This window comes from Emydura macquarii, unplaced genomic scaffold, assembly GCF_026122565.2.
Source record: "Emydura macquarii macquarii isolate MOO-44397 ecotype Brisbane River unplaced genomic scaffold, CSIRO-AGI_Emac_v2 contig_3692, whole genome shotgun sequence".
Classification (NCBI taxonomy): domain Eukaryota; kingdom Metazoa; phylum Chordata; order Testudines; family Chelidae; genus Emydura; species Emydura macquarii.
The window spans coordinates 9,198,893-9,219,889 of NW_027133829.1; the positions used below are offsets into that span (position 1 = coordinate 9,198,893).

At 55.1% G+C, this 20,997-nt stretch overlaps 1 protein-coding gene across 3 annotated transcripts in view; it reads right to left on the minus strand.

Moving 5' to 3' along the window:
• Positions 1 to 440: 440 nt before the first annotated feature.
• Positions 441 to 20,997, minus strand: part of SFXN2 (sideroflexin 2) — a 30,209-nt gene continuing 9,652 nt past the window's right edge. For 2 of the 3 annotated variants that reach the window (XM_067537048.1, XM_067537049.1), the window contains exons 3-12: positions 20,343 to 20,513; positions 16,121 to 16,219; positions 14,937 to 15,012; positions 13,606 to 13,691; positions 10,732 to 10,792; positions 10,278 to 10,344; positions 9,300 to 9,349; positions 8,795 to 8,844; positions 6,967 to 7,014; positions 5,177 to 6,501 (exon numbers count right to left, since the gene is read on the minus strand). In XM_067537048.1, the coding sequence (XP_067393149.1) occupies positions 6,402 to 6,501; positions 6,967 to 7,014; positions 8,795 to 8,844; positions 9,300 to 9,349; positions 10,278 to 10,344; positions 10,732 to 10,792; positions 13,606 to 13,691; positions 14,937 to 15,012; positions 16,121 to 16,219; positions 20,343 to 20,513 (808 nt within the window). In that variant the 3' untranslated portion in view covers positions 5,177 to 6,401. Of the gene's footprint in view, positions 2,116 to 5,176; positions 6,502 to 6,966; positions 7,015 to 8,794; positions 8,845 to 9,299; positions 9,350 to 10,277; positions 10,345 to 10,731; positions 10,793 to 13,605; positions 13,692 to 14,936; positions 15,013 to 16,120; positions 16,220 to 20,342; positions 20,514 to 20,997 lie in introns of those variants that run through there. The other variant, XM_067537050.1, reaches the window with a different exon arrangement.

Here is a 20,997-nt window from a genome sequence, read left to right on the forward strand (position 1 = left end):
ATCATCATCAAAAGCCCTGATACTGGGAAAACACAGCCTAAACTAGCCCTGAGTCAGCACTATACGTGCTGAAGTCTGGGTGAAAGAAAACCCATCTGGAATGCACACCAGGTGGTGCTGTTACCCGGAGTCTTCGCTGTTCTTTTTCTTAGCATGTGAGCAAATGATCAGTCTTGGGAAGACATGCTGTGTTCTGGTTAGTTTTTGGGTTATGCAAGGTTCTGTGTAAAGGTTAGTGGGAGGGATGCTGTGCAGGTGGGAGGGATGCTTGATGAGGGAGCTGTGCAAGCGGCAGGAGAATTTAATAGAGGCATTTAACTTAGACTGGGCAGAATTCAATTTTTATAATTTCACCAGATCTTGCTGTTTATTTTTAAGCATTTTAAAAGATGTATCAATTTACATTTTTACAGTTGTGTGAAATTAGGAGTTAAGCAATGTTCTCTATTTTTATTGATTTAAATTTCCAGTTGCAGGATGGGGAACGGGAGACGACGATTATTTAATGACTGGTGACATGAAGATTCAAAAAGTGAAAGCTTTATAACTGCTAAAAACAAATTAGCAACACCACATGGCAAAATACACAAAGTAAATATCCTTAAGTCAACAAGTCATGCCGGTTTTTATTAGTCCATCCGCTAGTCCATTTGTAACAAGCCTAATGCAAAAGTATAAATCACTGGTTTGATGCTAAGGTCTCAAGCAGCATTTTTCTTACTGTGCCAGTCTGTAAATTTTTCTTATTGAGGGAAATATTGTTTCAGTTTGCCTGTGTACAGTGAAATTGACGTTTACTGACATTGACTAATAAAAATCCAATTTTTCCAAGCCTAATTTTATATACTCAGTTTAATTAAAATGGGTCCTTTCCATACATTAAAACAGATACGGCTTTCACAGGGGAGGAAGCATTCACAACAGTCACTAAAGGGTAGGTTGAGTAACAGGAACAGTAGCCAATGGCTCGCACTTACCAACCAGGACACCCTCCATCCTGAGTGACTCACAAATTACATCATACCTGAATCTAACTCAAGCCACTGACTAGCAATAGTGTGTTGTTTTTCTCACACATTTCTACCTTCCATGGGCCTGCCAGTGACTGAAGAATATCCATTTGGTTTAGTTTTTCTTGGGAGGGGATGGGGGGGAAGTTGTCGATGGGCTGAGCTTGGCTTAAGCACTGGACAGAACACCCACCACTTGTGATTAAAACACTTTCCTTCCCCCTCAAGGTTAGCCCTGAAAGTAAACACAGTTTCTGCAGCAGGGAGGGGTACCATAAGCAAACTAGTACGATGAGTCCAGAAAAAGAGTTGCTCACTCTTACATAATAAATTAAGAACATAAGAACAGCCATAATGGGTCAGACCAATGGTCCATCTAGCCCGGTAGCCTGTCTTCCGACTGTGGTCAGTGCCAGGTGCTTCAGAAGGAATGAATAGAAGAGGACAACTATCCATCCCCAGTTATCCAGTCCCAGCTTCTGGCAATCAGAGGCTAAAATTGGGATTTATAGGCAAGTAATACGTTAGAAACATGTGAATCCACCCTCAATATTCCCAGCAGGGAGGTTTTACTTGTTTTACAGATGGGGAAACTCAGGCAGTGATTTGGCCAAGGTTACATAGTGAGTCAGTGGCAGAGGTGGAGCCACTGCTGGATTTCACTCCAGTCCTCTGATCCATGCTGTCTCCTTTCCCCAGAGGAGACCTCTGAGGCAGTGTAGTCAGGGCAATTGATACCATTGAGACTTACTAATTGGGATTAAACAAGACCAGCACGTTTCAGTTCTTAACACCAGCGCTCTGTGAACATTTGAGGTGACTAGATAACAAAGGGCAGCAATCTGCCCACAACCTGTCCTACAAACCCCTCTTAACTAAGTCAAATTGAAACAGAAAACTTTTGTCCAAGACTGTTTTTGCCAGCTCTGTCCAGGGGATTTAATCAACCCTCGCTTAAAATGCAAACGACGTTGTTGATTTTAGTCCACCCAGCATCTCCTTGAGATATCAGCAGCTGCCAGCGAGCCCAGCACCACGTCAACACCGAAACTGAAGCAGGGTGAGTTGCGGTAGCAGGGAGGAGTCCTGTCACTCAGCGAATGACCTGAATGCCAAGGGAAGACGGGAGTTTGTTTTGAACGGCAGCGTCACATTGTGCTACAAGAATCATCTTGTTAATAACCAGGCATGCGGCTCCGTGGATCCAAGCACAGCCTGGTATGCACCCCGCCAAACCTGGGCTGGGTGTGTTTGCCAAAGGGCTCAGCACAGTTCAAGACTTCAGGCAAAATTGCTCTTGTGCAGCTTGCGCAAAGAAGCTGGGCGGGCGGTGAGGGAGAAGAGGAACGAGTTTCCTCTTTTTGGGCCTCTTCCCTCTGCAGGATTGCAATCAAATAAAAGGATTAGGAGTATCTGAGATGTCTATACACTGCCCTCATGAACTAAAAGCAGAATGGCAACCGGGGCTCGCCCCGCAGGACAACGGGGAGCCATGTGGAGATGGTCACACACAGGGATGGGAGGCTAACGATTCGGGGCCAGCGAGCGGGACCGACTGGGGCAAGGATGAACGGCAGGAATTGAGCCAGGAGGGAATGGAAGAGCAATTGAGCCAACAGAAGGGAAAGGGGCAGGGCTCAGTGAATTGGACACTGGGGTCAGGGCTGGTCTTGAAACATTCAGAGCAGGCGGAGGGTTGGTTGCAAAGGGAGGGTAAATATGAGTGAGAGCTCAAGTTCAGCCCTTTCATAAACCCCGCTGATCTCCATCAGCCCCCCACCAACAACAAGCTCGGTGCAGGTCTGATCCACACCCCATCGCAAATCCAGGCCACGTTACCGCTCCCGCGGTGTAGTCACAACTTTCACCTCCCACCAGGGCGTTGCAAACAGCCCGGCCACACTTCCCGGCCACGGCCCTGACTGCTCTTTGCCATGCCCGGCAGAAGGGGGTGTTGTTGTCACTACTCTTCCCTGGCCAGGTGGTTACTCTGCACCCAGCTAGAGATCAGCTCACCCGGCCTTGGACATTAGAACCTGCTCCTCTTGGGCCAGGAGCACTGGCCAGGACAGCCAGGTTATTCTCTCAGACTCTATATTGCCAGCCGAAGAGCTCTGCAGACAAGGGCAGAAGAGAGGTCGCCCGCTGTCTTAGCTGGAGGATGGCACCTCTAAGAGCAGCCAGCACGCTCAGCCAGGTTCACATGGCCGAGACGCAGCCTGCAGGGCTTTCTCTGGCACGGGAACTACTTGCTAAGTGGGTGCCCATGATGGATTTAAGCCCTCACCAGGGCCCAAGCATCATTTTTTCGGGCCCAGTACGAACTTGTAACACGGGCCCCCTCCCACACACACACCACAACCCCTCATCCCATACATACAATCTCATGAGCCATGAAAACAGTTTGAATTCTGAAATTACGGTTACATATTCTACATTTCTGAAAAATGCCCCTCCCCCCGCTTTGCTATTTTTGTTTAACGTAACACCCAGCCTGAGAGTCCTATGCTGGCCGACTATTTTGTAACTTTTTGGTCATTACAAAGGTATTCTATCCCATCAGTGTCTTGATTTTTTTATTCTAATGGACCATGTAACTGCAAACATTTTATAATTAAGCCAATTAACTTTAAAGCTGTATTTTTCTGGCCTTTTTAATTGCAAAATCATGAATTAGCCCCCCAAAGTTAATTTCTCTGGGACTGGTAGCTCTTGATATGATAGACCATGTCAGAGAGGAGCACAAATCTCTCTGTCTCTAACTACCAGTCCTAGTTTAACTGCCCAAGCGCACACTCTAATTCTAGAGGCAGGCCTGGGCTGGGCCAGCAGGCCCAGCAACTCACCTCTTCAGAATGTTGCTTGAGACTCACTAACACTGCTGCGGACTGGCGCCAGCAAATCTCACAAGATCTGGACAGTAGATACAGGGAAATACATTTCTCTAGCCTCAGGCATGGTCTACAATTTAGCCTCCATTTTTTCCTCCTGGTAATGGGGGTTGCAGCCTGGGCCAGGCTCCACAGGCGCCAGTAAAGTGTACCCATCCTCCCCACGTGGGGGCCCTGGCCCCGACCCCTGAACAGCAATAACTGAGCTATCACAGTTGTCCTTGAAGATGCACCAACTTGTAGCCAGCATACATGCCCCACACTCTTGAACTACATCATCTCCATACACAACTCCAGCCGCCCATCCTTCCCACACTAATACAGACATCTTCCTTTCCTTCCCTACCACACTGATGAGCACACACACAGACAAAAACCACCATAATAAGCTGGAGCTGAGGGAGCGATCAGTAAGTTAAGGGTGTAAGACATCACAAGGATGTTGTAATTATCCCAGAGGCAAGCATTAATGCCAGGAAATTTAGAGTTCAGTCTAACGTAAAAGAATTCCAACCATTTTACACCCTTAACTCTGCCCTGTAATGATGCTGTTGGGGGAAGAGAACAAAAACCGCAGCTGTCAATGTCATCTGATTTTGGATGACCAACTAAAACATCTTCATTATAATCATATGCTTATTGCATGGCATCACCAGAGGCCAGCAAGGACTGTCTTTTTAATCTTGGCTGTACAGCACCTAGCACACTGGGGTGCTGCTCCACAACTGGAGCTCCTCGCCACTATGGTAATAGGAATAATAATAAATAATAGATGGCGGTACAATGGAAACATCAGCAGAAGAGGCCTACTGCAGACAAGGTCTCACCCACTTGCAAAAACGAGTGCTGAATTCCAGCTGGGGAACCTTACATTGTCTCCCCGCAAATTGCCCCTGTCCTAAACTGTTGTGCAAGGTTGTTACTTGCTACTAAACAGTTGCCACGTTCTACCCCAGAGGTGGCTGTATTTTAGTTCTGGATGAAGTGAAATGTAAGGACATAGACACCTACTCACAGACGTCTTTGTATCTCCGTTTGAAAAGTGCTTTGGGAGCCTTCTGGGTGGGAAGCACCATCCCAATGTCTTCAAACAGGAATGATTTGCTTAGTTCTGGCCAAATGCGGCTGGACTCCCAACATTTAGATCCTCACAAAGCTCCAAACCGAAAGGCACTTCAGGCTGCAAACTTCAACAGCCATCACAAATACACAGAGATGTCCCTTTCAGGCACGTTAAAGCAAGTGTCCATATAAAACAACAGCAGAGTCAGCAGGTTTTAAAAAGCATGGGATTTCCCCCCCTTATCCACCACTTTTATTGTGAATCATGAATTTTTCCTCCCTCACCTTAAAAGAGGCTGAAATCTACAGAGCCCCAATCTGCGCCCGTTACACTGATGCCAGCACAACTCCAAGAGTAACTTGTGCTGAGTGCTGGGTAGGACCTACGCAAACAAACAGTGGTGATCATCTGTTCTTCCAATTACAGGCAAGCCTTTGGTGGATTTAAAAAATAAAATAAACAGCATATAAACATCAAGGCATTTCATACTCCGCTGGATGGCCTGCAAAGCAAGTCAAATACTTGATGCCGAGGGCAAGTTTTCAAAACACACCGGCCCTTGGGCGTGGAAGGGCTCATTCTGCCCGGGCAGCTATCTGTTTGCACAGCTCAAATGCAGACAATCCGGCCCTACATGTTTAGAGAAAGGCCATGGCAGCTTATTAAGACAACAACTTCATTTGGTTATTAATTCGTTAATTAGGCAGAAGAGGTTGGTGCCTTCTGAAGGCAGGTGGACAGAGACTGGGTCCAAATTCTGACCTCACTTAATCCGGTGTGAATCTGTAGTAGCGCCACCTGTTTAACGCGAGCACAATTCAGTTCACAGCCACGAGACAGAAGCTGGTACTGATTGTACGGTATGTGATCCACAACGGGGTTGGCAGAGCCCCTCCTGCCTCCGTGGACGCAAGAGAGATAGCACCATGTGTATGTTACCCCAGCTGCCCCCAGGGCAGGGGAGGCAGCCGTCTACACGGGGGAACAGAGCAGTAATCCGTTAGAGAGAGGGGGCATAGGACTCCATGGGGTCAGGGGTTAAGGCAGGGTGAGGTGCCCTTCCCTGGATTAGCCAGCAACGCCGAGGGGCAGCTGCCAAGGCCCAGGGGTCTGTTGGCCTGTGGGGCCCAGTGACCGTTCTGCTGAAGAGGGCGCATTTCTGCTTCGGCCCGCTAGCGGGCCAGCACCCGTGTGACAGACGCAGCGCCCCCAGCAGGTGTCATTCACTCAGAGGCACGCCCCACAGCTGGCTGGGGGAGCAGAAGACGCAGAATTAAACCGAAGAGGAGCCAGAAGCCTCCCCCAGATCTGCTCCCCCGCCCCCAAACACTGTGGTAGCCGGGGTGGAGGGGATCCAGGGCTGATTGGAACGTCCCGAGTCCATCTCCAGAGGCCCGGGGGCCCTACGGAGCGCAGCGCAGGGATGCGGAGGGCAAGTCACAAGCCCTTGTTGAAATAGACGTAAGGCACGCTGTCCCCGTGCTGGGCCACGATGGAGGCTCGGAGCCCCGGCTCCAGGTTAGACAGGGCCATGGAGCTGCAGGGAGAGGAGACGGCCTGTCAGGATTTGATCTGCTCTGCACTCGGTCGCCCTGACGCTGTTGGAGCGCACCGAGCTGGGCTGTGTACCCCCGCCCTCCTGCACCCCCAGCACAGCTCTGCCACGGGGGGCAGAGCACACACAGCTAAGGAGCCCATCCCCCCCACTTCATGCCCGGGGCAGAGCACACAGGCCTGGGGTGCTGCGCCCCGATCCCAGGGCAGACAGACGGGGACTCCTCTGTCTCCCCGCCCCACCTGGGACAGCGTGCACAGCGCGGGGAGTAGCAGCCGGGCACATGCTTTGGCAGCGCAGGCCTAGCTGCAAGCTCTCCAGACAAGCAGGTTCCCAGGGACAGGCAGGGCCTTTCCCGAAGAGGCCCCTGACCCCCCAGATGTACACAGGACAGCCAGGGAGAGGGTTTGGGGTTTCTAAGCGAGAGATCAGCAGCACGGCTGGTACCATCTCTGTGGGAACAGCGAGCAGGCAACCGGCACCATGAACAGGAGGCTGCAAAACAGAGAAAAGCAACGTCCATTCGGAGCAAGAGCCAACCCCTGGTGACAACAACACAGCCCCGGCGAGAGGCACCCCTCCTGGGGGGCGCAAGCCGGAGCCGGACCCCTCGCGGTCACTGGAGCTCCCACAAGAGTCGGGCTGTTGGCCCTGGGGGAATCCCTGCTCTGCTCCCCACATCCCCTCCTCAAAGGCGCCAGTGCGTGGCTTGCGGCACACCGGCCATGCCAAGGGGGCTGGCTGATTTCACTGCTGGGTGGAGTCGTCTAGCTACGCACAGCCGCAGAGCCCCTTGGGGGGTTTCCTGGGTGAATGTCACCTTGGTGCCGGGGAAAGGCTCAGTTCCCAGCTGGTCTGACGGCGTCCAAGACCCTTGATTAACATGAGGGTGCAGGCGTGGACATTGCCCCAGACTCGCATACAAACTTCCGCTAACAGGCCCCCCACAAAACAAGGCCTAGATAGAAATGCTCGGCCCTGCAGAGCAGCTTCTTGCTCCAGAGCCTCTCTACACACAGCTCTCTCTAGCAAGGTGGCCAAGGCACTGAACTGGGAGCCCGGAGATTGGGGTTCAATTCCCAGCATGACGCAACCTCGGGCAAATCTGTCTTGTGCCTCAGCCCACCCCCTCCCGGAGAGCGAGGGCTGACTTCACAAGATGCTCCGACGCTACAGCAGTGAGGGCTGGAGAAGCCGAGGCGTGAGGGTGCCCATCAGGATGGAGCCAACACCCCATGCAGGGCAGGACCTCCCTTGTGGGGGCCCCTCTTGCCCCAATGGCAGACGCCCCCCTCTTCTGACAGTCACCATTGCTCGGAGCCCGATTCTCCAAAGTGCTGGCAACCCCTGGCTTGCCCCTGGAGCTGGGGTAGCGCAGAGGCTCTGACAGTGAGGGCCTAGGGGAACCTGGGGCATTGTCCCTGACACTCTTCAGGAGCACCTACAACAGTTACTGTTGATTGGGTCCAGGGGATTTAGACACAGAAAGCCCCATTACACTCCCTAAGCAGTTGTACCAGCTGCTGCGGGGGAGAGAGATGACCACTGGGGGAGCGAACGGTCTAGCCTCTGCTCCTTCGCCATGTCGTAGGGACCTTGGACTCAACCTTTACCTCGGGGGACCTTCTTCTTCGGTTAAAGGCACTGCAGAGCACCCAGGCACCCAGCACCCAGGGCACTGCCGAGCCTTGGCTCTGCTTCTCTCTCCTCCTCTTCTGCAGAGCAGTCGCCCAAGGATTTCGCATGCGGGACGGCTACATGCGGTGCTGGAGTGAAGGGGAGGGGGCTGCACCGATGTGACACAGCCAGGTTTCACTGCTGCCATTCGAGGTGCTACAAGCACCCTGCACCAGAGGAGGGAGCAGCTTCTCCCCCCTGCCGCCCCTCCAAGCTGTTGGGGGCTGGTGATACAGAGGGAGTGTGTGGGGCAAGGCAAATCACCCCCCGCCCCCTTTGTCTCTCTGCTTCCCCAGCTCTGAAATGGGGCTAGAATAATCACCTGCCTCAAAGGAGGCCTGGGAGAATCCACTAACGGATCATTACTACTGAGGTTCTTATCTGTGGCAGGGGGAAGCCCTGGACTCTGAGCTTGACAGAGAGGTGGGAAAGGCAAGAGATTTGCAGAGTCCCTGCCTGGCAACGGCCGCTATTTGCTCCTGTTAAGGCTACACGTTTACTGGGTGCTTTAGAACGCTGGTTTTTGAACCCAAGGCTGCAGGTTACTGTCAAGGCTGGCGCGGGGGGAAGGAGGGTGTTAGAGAAGGAAGATACTTACAAGCCCCCGGCCAGCATCACTTGTAAAGGCGCGTGGAGGACCTGAATTCTCTGCAAAGAAATCAGCCCAGGAGAAGATGAGCGCCGGAACATGGGCCCTACAGTTGTCAGTCTGCGTCGAACCCAGCTAGGGTGAATGAAGCCTTCCACCACGGATCTCAAAGTGCTCAATGGATCTGTGACCAGATCTAGCCTGGCAAATCCTTTGCTCAGATCCATCATACCCACATGCTTTCCTGGGCTCCCTTAGAGTCATCTGGAGCCCCAGGGGGCTCCCTTAACTCAAGAGGGCCAGCAGGGGTGGGGGGAACTGAGGAAAGAGCACAAGTAAGAGAATTCAACCCCTACATAGGGTCCTGGGGGAAAAAGTGAGAAGGGGGAGGGGAGGCAACAGGGCCATGCAGAGGTCTGACCACCAGGAGGGTGGAGACGGACAGGACGCCAGTGGAGGGGATGACGGTGATGATGGAAGGACGAGGAGTTCAGACCTCCCGTGAACCACTCACCTTCATGAAGGGAAACTTCTCCAGCCGCTCCATGAGAATCGGCAAAAGAACTAGCCAGAAAGAGAGAGAGACGAGTCAGGATTTTATCAGCCCAGCAACCGCGGAGCTCGCCGAAGAACCAGGGGCCACACCAGGAGCGATCCAACCACAAGGAAAAGGCCGTGACGGGAGGTCACTCCCCCAAGGGCTCCCAGTGGCGTCAGACCCACCAGAACAGTGCACCAGACCATCATTCATGTATATCGGGAGCCAACGTCTCCACCGCAGCCTGCCTTCCCCCGCGCAGGATAAGCTGACTGGGGAGCAGAGCAAGCACCCAGCTGGGGTGCCCAGATGTCCTGATTTTATAGGGACAGTCCCGATATTTGGGGCTCGCTCTTATACAGGCGCCTATTACCCCCCACCCCGGCCTGATTTTTCACACTTCCCACCCCACACCCTGAACCGAGGGCCGGGAAAGGAAGGAGGCATCTCCCACTGCTCTGCGGTGCCCGCAGGGGACTAAGACAAGGGCAGGCTTTCTATCAGTGGCTGGGCCATGGGGCCGTCAAGGGAGCAGTGGGGGGGGGGCGGGGAGCTAAGGGACATGGGCAAGGGGAATCCCCAAGTGTTTGAGGAGAAGGGACTGGTCCTTTAAACCAGCCAGGCAATACTTGGACTATCCCTACTGCCTTCCACCAGCAGGTCTCGGAGCCCTCTGCACACGCAGACACACCACCCCGAGAGGCAGGGCATGCCGGCCGCCGTACAGATGAGGAAACCGAGGCAGAATGAGGCTCTGGGTGTCAGAGCCGGGACCAGCTCCCAGGCCTCAGTAGTTCCCAACCCCCTGCTCTACCCGCTAGCTCAGCCTAGGTAGCGTGTCTGGGCAATCGCCTCCCTGCCCTAGTTTCATCCCTCCCCCCGCCTCCCCCCAGCACCCATCCTGCTGGGATCCCCAGGTAGTTTGCAGGCGGCGGAGGTTTCGCGGGTGCTCACCCATGCCAGGCGCCGCCATGGCGATTCTGGAGATCACCACCTGGGCAATGCCCTTGGCCGCAGCGACCTGAAAGCAAGAACAAGTCAGCCAAGCCCCTCGCTGGGGGGCAGTCACGCGGCCCCGTCAGCCGGGCCGGTCCATGCTCACTGCTGGGGGGGAGCGCATAGGGCTGAACCCGGGGAAAGCGAGCAAAGACGTCTGGGTCAGCCTTGCTCGGGGCGGAAAGTCACCAAGGCTGGGACCTCTCAGACCCTTTGGCCGTTCGCCTCCCGGGCTCTGCTCCCCCGTTCGCGGCCCCAGTCCCGCGCCAGCCGCATCGACAGCTTCCGTGGAGACGTGAGCGCAGGGAAGGATTCAGCGGCGGCTCGGCTTGCGGGACCGGGGCTGCGGGAGCAGAGCAGCCAGGCCACGAGAGCCCGTCGGTAACAGCCCCCGCCCAGCCACGAGACGTACCCGGGAGTTGCCCAGCTCCTCGCCGTTCTCAGCCGTCACCGCAATCCCGTTAATGAGCTCCCTAAAGACGGACAGGGAGCCATGAGTGCAGCAAGCCCAGCCTCCTGGCTCACGCCCACCCACAGCCCCCTGACAACAGGATGGGCCCCCCGCCCGATAGTGCACGACCCTCCGCACTCCCCAGACCCCCTGCCTAGCACAGCAGCCTCCCCTCCCCCGACTCCAGGCCACGCCTACTCTGCCTCTGCAAGCTGCACGTTGCTTTAGGAGGGGCAGCGCGTGCCCTCCCCACTCAGGCAGAAGGGCTGCAAAAAATCAGCTCCCTGGCGGTGCAAGCGGGTTGGCCCCTGCACCCTGTGTCATCGTGCAGCCCAGTGCATTGTGGGTATAAAATGCTACCCAGCTGGAAGGAGAATCATCTGGTGCTGATGAGATGGGGGCAATGGAGAATCAGGCCCTTTCCAAACTTTCTCCCACATGGGCCAGATCCACCCGAGCCAGGGCTGATGAGGAGGGTGTATGGGTTGCGCCGTCTCTGGGTTTGTACAGCACCTAGCACAATGGCATCCTGGCCCGACTGGGCTCCCAGGCATTATTTCAGGGAGGTTCCCTGGCCTGCGTTGCACAGGGGGCCAGACCAGATGATCACAGCAGACCCTCCTGGCCTTGGAATTTACGATCGTTCATAGGAAAGTAGAGCTTTGCCAGGGTGACTCAGACCCCCGGCCCAGCAATGCCGGGCTTCTTCCTCAGGCGGTGGCCAAGGCCTGGTGCATCAGTGGGACCCTTCCCCGGTCACGCGCCGGCTTGTTTCTTCCCACATCGCCCCCTCCGCATTGGTCTGTATCCGCTGTCGGCCCATCGGTCCGCTGCCCAATTAGTCAGCATGAAGCAGTTGCACCCTCCCACAACACCACTCACCCGGCAGTGTTTTAATGCAGGATTCAACCCCCCGGTCCCACTAAATCTCTGGTGCGGAGAAGATCACATAACCAGCTTGGGCACCCCCCCCCATCATCCCCATGCAGGATTTATTGCTATGCACCAGGGCCGGCCCTTCTCCGGCCACCGACCAGCAACGAGGGGTGAAATTAACGGCTTGTGCAATGCTGCCACCTATGGGGGGCTGCTGGAAATGCCACCCACCGGAACAGCGCCTGCGTGCATGCATGCATCGGCTTTGCCATTAGCTAATAACGCCCCCCACCACACCCCACCCCCAGCCCATCCAAATCCTAGAGGGCAACTGAAAAAAAACCACCCGAGGAAAAGAGGATTTTGTCCCTGAGGGTCTGGCTTGGTTTTTGTTTTTTAAAAGAGCTGGGGGTTGGTGGGGGGAAACTGATGATCAGGAACGTACATTGTTCTAACTGCGTTTCTACAAGGTCCATCTCCGCAGCATCTAGACTCCCCGGGGCAAGCTGATCAGCAACGGGTACAAAACATCAAGGATTTTCCCAGGATCCTGTCCCTTTATCTGCCCAACCACGGCCCCCCACCTCTCTGCAGCAGTGGATTCATTGAACGGGCCGTCAGGAGATGAGACAGTCCCTGCGGACCCAGGACAAGAACCCTTGTTCCCTCAGCTCCACAGCCGCAGGAATCTGGCCTCTTGGGCTAAAAGAACGCGCCAGGATTAGGCGATAGCAGGTCCCTCAGCTTCTGGGTGGACCAGTTGTTGATGAAAGGACCCTCCTTCCTAAGGTCCATTTTGCCAGATCCACCAGGGGGTTTTTCCACCTTCCTCTGAAGTATCAGCTACATTGAGGGAGGCCAGATACAGGCCTTCATGGTCAGATCCGGCCTGGCAAACCCCCTCCCGTGTATCAGTGGTCCATCTAGTCCTGCATCCTGTCACCCATAGCAACCAGAGGAAGATGCAAACACCTCCCTGAAGGATGACCTCAGAGCAACGTGCCAACAGATCAGTGTTTTTTCGTAGCCCTAGGCAGCCACCAGTCGGTGACCGCCCTCATGCGGGTGTGGGAGGGTTAGGAGCGTTTAGGTTAAAACATCCTCAAAGCAGGAAAGCTGAGATAATGTCTGTTCTTTAAACACAGGCTGAGAATCTCCCACTTGCCCACAGTCCTCTGCCAGCAGGATCTGCTCATCAACACTACCTCACATGACCGACAGGGGGCCTTTTATCCAGCCACTCGCGGCCCTGATGGGGCGTTAAAGGCCAAGACAGGTGTGTTTAAAGCCACCAGCCAAAAGCTCTGTTTACTGCTCAAACAGCTGAGCTGTAGTCTGGGTCACAATAACCCAGCCCAAACCAGAATCCCCCGCTACAAGTCGAGGCAGACACGTCTCACCTCTGCCCGGGCTAGGGTGAGCAGATAGCAAAACTGAGACAAGAGATTGTGGGGGGGCGGAGGCGTGGTGGTGGTAACAGGTGGCCCATATAAGATTCATCCCTGAGTATCGGGGCTGTCCTATAAAATCAGGACATCTGGTCACCCTAGCTCGGTCCTGCTGAGTTTAGAAGATGGGGGCGGCTCCCTCACCTGCGCAGGCAGCTGCTGGCTTTTGGGAATAAGATCAATCACATACATCAAGCTTTGTGCAGTCAAGAGCTGTCCAGGCCTGGCTCAGTACCATCACCCCCATCATACAGACAGGGAAACTGGGGCGGAGAGAGGGGAAGTGACCTGTCCACACAGCAAGCCAGTAACAGAGACAAGGACAGAACCCAGGAACCCTGGCTCCCAGACCGAGGCTGCAACCACTAGTTAACACAGCCTCTCTCCTTATTACACTAGGCAGCATGGAGAAGTCATCTCCATCTGTACTTCCAGACTCCCCACCCTTGTCCGGTTTTTGATGAAGTCCCATAGGCCGGAGCACATCCCTGAAGGAGAGAAACGTACTTACTGTTGCCTCATCATGGGGATATTCACGCAGTTGGCAGCAGCCACGGCCACGAAGGGGACCCAGCGTGCCATGAGTGGCGGGGCTCTCTGGGGGAGGAAAGAGACCCACATGAGCACGGCCATCACAACAGTCCTGGAACGGTCCTCGGGTGTCCCCTGGGTGAGATGAGTTGCCAGGCCTCAGCCCAGCAGGAAGCCAGAGGACCAAAACCCAGCGTGAAAAGTGGCGCCCTCAGCAGGGCGGAGCGAGCCAGTCTCAGGGACTGAACCCCATGTGGGAGCCTGCCAGGGGGACCGACTCTCCGAAGCAGAGACGCGTAGGGGAAGCTTGCTCCCTATGCATGGGTCAATGAACCCTCCGACCTCCATCAGCCGGTGCCTTTCACCCAGATCAGACCCAGCTGCTAAATCAGGCTGAGACCCAACTCCTGATTAACCCCACTCCCATGTGCTACTACAGCCGCCTGGCTGGCTCCAGCTGGTAGCCGTGTCCGGCAGCACCCGGGGCTGGTGCTGGATTACCGCTCAATGCAGCGACAAGGGCTGGGGAGATCAGACTTGCAGGGAGCATGTGAGACAGGTCCCAATGAAAAGCCTAACAAAACAGGTCTGGGCACCAGGAGCTATCCCGACACCTGCTGGGATCTTCACCGGGAGGGAGAGGGAAGCCACGTTTGCACCGCTGCATGCCGGGGGCCAGCACTGGTGTCGCCACAAAGGTGCTTCCGACAAGGAGCTGGGGGCGTGAGTTTCACAGCTAGGTATTGGGTCGTGACTGCCATGTTATTAACCCGGAGGAAGGAGAACGGCTGCATTAGGGCAAGGGGGATTTGAGCTCCTGGCGTGGGTAGGAAAGAAAAGGTCCCCTCCTGTGTACATTGAATAGCAGATCTCCGGCCCTTTAAACGTGCTCCTGTGGCTTGTCCACGTGGAAGCGCTGCTCCTGCAGAAAGCCTCCGGGGCGAACACGGAGCAGCTGCAGGTTTGCTGCCCCGTTTAACCCGCCGGCCTACACTAGCCATCGCTCCATTGCGACGGCCATCCGTCGACGGACACGCAGGCAGCATCCACACACACACGCAGGAAGCTACCCCGACTGGGAGTGGGGGGCGGGGAAGCCTCAGTCGACTGGACGCTGGCATGGACCCGTCTCTGGGGCACCGCCGGAGAAGTGGCCCTGACAAGTGGTGGAGCCTCAATGGCAAGTCCCCCTCGGTTCCAAGCGGAGAGCCTCCCCCTCCGCACACCTGCAGCAGTGCCCTCCTCTGATCCCCCCTCTCCAGGGTCATCCCAGCCGCACGTACGGGGAGCAAGGCCCCAGCCCTGCGGTACCTTGGTGTACAGGTTGAGTTTCACTGCAGTTGCCAGGGCTGTGCCGGTGGCGGTGACGTAAGCCACTCCGATTTGCCTAGACAGTCATTTCCAGGGGGGAAAAAAAAACCACATCTATAACTCAGCAATTCCCAGAGGCTGCCTGAACAAGCGCCCACCCCTGGGGGAAGCTGGGCGGTGTGTGTGTGTGTTAATGGGGGACACACTAGACAGAGATTCAGGACTGGCTCCTGGAAATCCCACATGGAGCTCCCAAAGGGCTGCGGTTCGCACCCTTGGAACACGTCCACTTGGTGGGGGGAGAGAACGCAGCCCAGCCCTCAGGCAGGAAGTGCGGCTTCGTGGTAAGGCACAGGGCTGGGAAGCTGGGTTCTGTTAGTCTTCCTGTGCCTCGGTTTCCCCATCTGTGAAATGGGTCGACATTCCGTATCTAGGTGTTTTTAACATGCTTTCCGACCCTCTAGGGAAGGCTGGAATATTCTTCGCAAGGAGCTGGAATCCTGCAGCTTGTTAGATGCCTTTGCTGGGATCTAACTCCCCAGCGCCCCTCCTTGGCACATGCAGATTCAAGCAGGTCCCGCCCTTAGCAGCTTTCCTACATGCTTGATCCACTAGAAATGCTGGTGCGTTTCTGAAGACATGCAGCCACCTCTGGGGTGGAGGGCAGCAGCCACCCAGAGCACACGACGCTGCTCCGCGCTGCAGAGGGGGGACATTAGGCCAAGGACCCCAGGGCAGAATGCTGTCCACGCAGAGCAGACTGGACCTTGATGACTACATCATCAACGCCGGGCCCAGCTCCCCTGTAAGACCTGCCTGCAACCCAACGTATCTACCCGGGCGGGACGAAGTGCCCAGCGATACACTGGGATCGGAACTTGTGGCCCGCAGGGGCCTAGCGTTCCCAGCCAGCCAGCGCCTCCACAGCCCCCCCCTCCTTCCCACCGCAGTTATAAGTCCCTGGTGGCACGAGGCAGGATGAGCAGGATGGTGGAAGACCCGACACGTTGGTTCCCATGTTTTGTCTGGCAGTGGACGGGTTAACCAGCCTTCCAATCCCAGGGAGCAGCAGTGGTCTGCCGGCCCATCACCGGCTAGCACCGAACCTGGGGAGGGGAACGTCGGGGTGCACCCAGGGGCCCAGCCCTTCGGCGAGGTAAAAAAGACGGAGGTCAAACACTCACGTGAGCGAGAGGGGGCAGGCCGCGTTCCTGTTGGTGTAGTTCACCAAGGCGTTGAACGACTGGTTCACCCACTGCCAGAAAACCACGGCTGGGACTGTCCTGTCGGGGGGAGAGAGCAGAGCTCAGCCCGTGCGTTCCCCCGCCCCGAGCTGCAGTGCTGAGTTAGTCTCTTCCCGAGGTCGTGGAACTGCCCCAGGCCGTGGTCGCTGCCTGCCTCTCCCAGCAGTGGTGCAGCCCCATCCTCCCATCCTCCCGGTGCCAGGGGTGGGCAGGGACGCTCGGGAACGATCAACGCTGGGTGTGATGCACACAAGATACCCAGACCCCAACGCAGCCACTGGCCCTGCCGGGCTGGAGTCAGATGGGGCCAGTCTTTGGGGGACAACAAATGCCCCATCTCTCCTGAGGGTCTGAAAGGGCTTTACAAAGGGTTTGCTCCCTGCCACCACTGCACCCCCATTTTACCAATAGGGAAACTGAGGCACAGCTCCGTGCCCAATGTCCCATGTCAACTCTCTCCGCCAGGCACCACGTCAGCCTGGCTGATTCTGCTCCACGTCCTGGCGTGACTCTACCCCTTTGAAGGGAAGGAGATTTGGTGGTTACAGCGCATGGGGTAGAACTAAGGAGCCCGGGAGAGATTCCCAGCTCTGCCAACGACACTGGGGGCACCTCAGATTCCCCACACCCTGTATCTCAATTTCCCTGTCTGTCAAATGGGGGCAGGGTGACCTGTCAGCTGTGTTCTTGGGGAACCAGGGCGCAGCACCCAGCCTGTCTGACTCACGAAGGACCTCTGCCCTCCCCCAGCCTCTGCTCGAACCAGAGCTGATCAGGAGAAAGACTTACAAGAAGCAATAAAAAGGCCATGGGAGATGCACCTAAACCCCTCTGGACAAGGGTGACAGGACTGAGGTGACTCCCCCAGCCTCATCTACATCGAAGAGGTGAGAAGGAAACATCTCTATGAGCACACCGAACAGAGACCCATGCTTCAAGGCAGGGACCGCACTGAGCTCGGGGATCAGCGAAGCCCGGCCTGAGGGGAGCTCTCTGCTCCAGATGTTAACGGACCCCGCCCGCACACACCCAGCCCAGCAGTGATCTAGTCAGAGATCCTTCATTGCTATCCAAAACACCGAGCCTGCCGGACTGCACGGTGAGCTCCCTGGAACCAAAACTGCCCAGAGCCAGGGATGATCACTCCTATAGTCCAGGCTAAACAAAACAAGGCTGGAATACTCCCCTGAGTCACCGTTTAACCAGAAACAAACCTAGTGTTCTCCCTTGAACCATCGCTTCTTCCCTACAAACCCCCCACTCCCAACTTCAAACCTCAGTTCTGAGGCCAGGATCCAAAAGCTGCACCAGTTCCACGGGGACTTCCCCTTCTCCTGACTGAGCATGTTGGGGGCTCCGCCTGTCTCTAGCGCTCCAGGCCCTAAGATGAACAGCCTCAGCCTGTCTCCTGGGAACCCCCGACCGGTTCAAGCTGTGCTGAGTGGTGAGACCCCAAATCTCTCTCTCCTCTGGTTAAACCCACTTTTTCCCCAGACCTAATTTTATATTTATCTCTCTCCCCCCCCCCAACCAGACTTGTAATCAAACTTGATCTAGGTTTCCTCAATACCCCAATTGAAACCGTGTCAGATTGTAACTGGTTTGTTTATTGGTCTCTCCTGGTGTAGCTATTACTCTATAGAGCTGGCAATAAAAGACACTTTTTTTAATCAAGCTGGTTGCCAGACTCCAAACTTCATGTACTCGTTTGTGTTCTCGGCTTCCCCATCTTGCTCTGCAGCAACGCTTCTTTTACCTAAGCCAAGGATCCCTGTAATGCCCAAAGAGCCTGTGGGGTTTGCTCATTAAGGGAGTTACTACCAGAATAACTGTAGAGTGAAAGTGGGGATAGCGACACTGAACCAGTGGCATAGAAGGGTAGCAGCTTGAAAGTGCTGTTTTTACTCCGTCCGCTCAGATGTGCTCTGTTAGTGGGTGAGTGACTGGGGCTGGAGGAACCCAGCCCTGGGAAACAGATCCTGCAGGGTAGCTCCACTGGGAGAGAACTTGCAGAAGGGAGAAGTAAAGCTCCAGATGAAAAGCACAAGTGACACAAGCAGTATGTGAATAGAATTACACCTCCCCCCCTCCAAGGAAAGTGACCCTAATAAATGAGCGCACCCCAAGATGATGGGCAAATCTGGTAACAAGGGGGGATTTGTTCCTTGTCTCACTCGGGTTGCCAGCATGACTCCACTGTCTGCAAAGTACTTGGGCATCCATAGGTGGACGGGATACAGACGGGAGGGTCTTACACGGGCCCCTTGGGGACAGGGAGCGGATCAAGACAATTGCTGAGAGTCACTTGAGCCAAACAGTTTATTGCTGGGGCAAAAGGGAGACTCCACCTTCCTTAATCCGACTGGTCACTGCCTGGGGACTAGCAATCCAGGCTAGCCATGGCACGATGGAGTTAGAAAAGAAGAGGCGCTAAGTGCCTTTTAGCTCCACCCACTAGTGAGGTCATCTTGGCAGGTTCCCTCCCAGAGGAGAGCAAATAAACCCGCCAGCATCCGAATCTACTCTAGAGCCGGGAAACGGCCCAGTTCAGGTCTGTCTGCCGGAGTCAGGGCAGGATCATCCCCCACAGAACATTCTCCTTGAAGGTACAGGAGGGACATTTCAGAAGGCAAACACAGGGGCACCTTCGAATCCCAGTGAAACACAGCGGAGCAGGAGAGGTTTTTCCAAGGCCAAGTACGGAAACATTAAACTTCCAATTAGGAACTGCCTCTCCACAACCGTGGCACTCACTGGGTGAGCTGGGATCTGGGATTTTCAGAGGATACAAAGAAACCAGGAGAGGCAAGTTTAAAACCAAGGACTGGCTTTGGGTTAATAATTAAAGGGCTTTACTCAACGGTAGAATTGATTAATAAGATGAAGAAAAACCCGTGAGAGAAGCAAAGGACAGAAGTGGGTTTAACAGGGCAAAGGACTCATTTTTTGCCCAAACATCTGGATGTGTTTAAAAGGATTTAAATTCTAATGGTGTCTTTGTGCTGGGTTTGAACATTTCCCTGCCACGCTGCAGACCCCAACCCAGCCACCTCTGGCTTGAACCAGACAGTGAAACTGATGGGGGGGGGAGGAAAGGGAGGGAGTGAAACTGACCAGCAGAAATAGTTACAAGTAATTTCACTTGCTGGAAACTCAGCCAGGCCATGCTTTCTCCATGAGCTCAGGGTTTCTAGGGGGACCATGTCACTTTTAGCTCCTGGGGCAGGATGGAAGGGCTGGAGTTTCCAAACGTGGTGAGGAAGCAGCAGTGGGGCTTGGCAAAAGCTTGGCCAGTGTAGCTACAGGTGTAGGTATGTGCTAGGTAAGGCATAGGCACACGGTAAGGCAATAAAACATTGAGCTCATAGGCCTCAAGCACGTGAGACAAGAGTTGAGCTCAACAAGGCATCAGGCCCCAAAGACTTGGCCTGAGCAGTTATCCAGGAGCAGGCCTAGATCCTGAGAGACAGTACCAGACAGAGTGCTGTAAGGACGAGACCACTGGCAGGTAACCACACTTGATCCTTAAGTAATCAATATAATTAATACACAATCCACAGGTCAGGCAACAATTGTATGGAGAGGAGAGGGGGGATGAGGCAGTAACCCCAAGGTCATCAGTCTGCGTGAGAGAGGACAAGAATACCACCTGTTAACATTCTAGCAACGCATGGCGAGTGCCACGCTGGCCCCTCTGTCTCCATGCATGAAGATCATCAAGGTTTCAGGACAGGGGTCGGATCAAACACAGGACTATTGGAAAGCCTGGGGAAGGCAGCTTTCCGGTACCATGGCCGGGACTCCTAGACCCTTCTAGTCCAGGAGGATGCGGCACACAGCACTCAGAAAGGCTCAGCTAGGGAGACGAGGTTTCTCTCTGCATCTCACACCTCATTGGTCCGGCCTTCCCATCTCCCAGGGTGTTTACACTGTGCCCATCACCGCGGTCTCCACGCTGGCGTGTGGATGGTGGGGTTGACATTAGAACCCACGGTACTGAGCCCGTCCCCCACTCTTGCCACCAGGAGGGCGCTGGTCCACCGCATTGGACGGGGCTTCCTGCAGCTCGCTGCTGTCGATGCCCTACCCAGCCTCACAGGGACAGCTTTCAAGGGGGGGGGGAGGGGGGATTAGCAAAGGGGCTCTTGCTGCTCCTCATTACCTGTAAAACTGCAGCATGAAGCCAGTGATGGCCATTCCCCCGGGCACCTGAAACGACATCCTCCCAATGAGGTTCATCTTCTCGCCGGAGTCCGGGTGGAACGCGGAGTCGTACAGCTTCTTGGCGTAGAGCAGCTGTTCCTGGCTGGTTCCTGGGGGCACTAAGCCAGCCCTGCAGGTAGGAGAAAGAGCATCATCCCGGGAGTTCGTCAGCTCACCCCCCCCAACTAGTAGCATTGCATTCCTGCCACTCCCCAGCCTTCAGGGTGCCTCCACCGAGTCGGCCCAGGAGAGAGCGGCTCTGCTAGGGGCAACGCTGCGTAGGGTCTATGCTGTGAAAGAGGAGCATCCATATTCTCCATGCAACCCTCACTACCTAAGACCCCCTCCTCTCCAGCCTCACCACCTCTGCCTGTCAAGGCATCGCCACGGTTTTACCTGCCCGGGAGCGCTGGATGAGAACTCCCAGTGGGACCGGTCGGTGCAGGTCCTTAAGAAGCCAAAGACTTTCTACTGAGCAATGAGAGACGTCCCTCCTGGGGACCACGTACAACCTACGAGCTGCCCCGGGTTGCTGCCACTCTCCGCTGGACGGAATGTCCTGTCTGCACATTCTACTATGTCACCCCCTTGTGGCAAAAAGGGTGCAATACCAC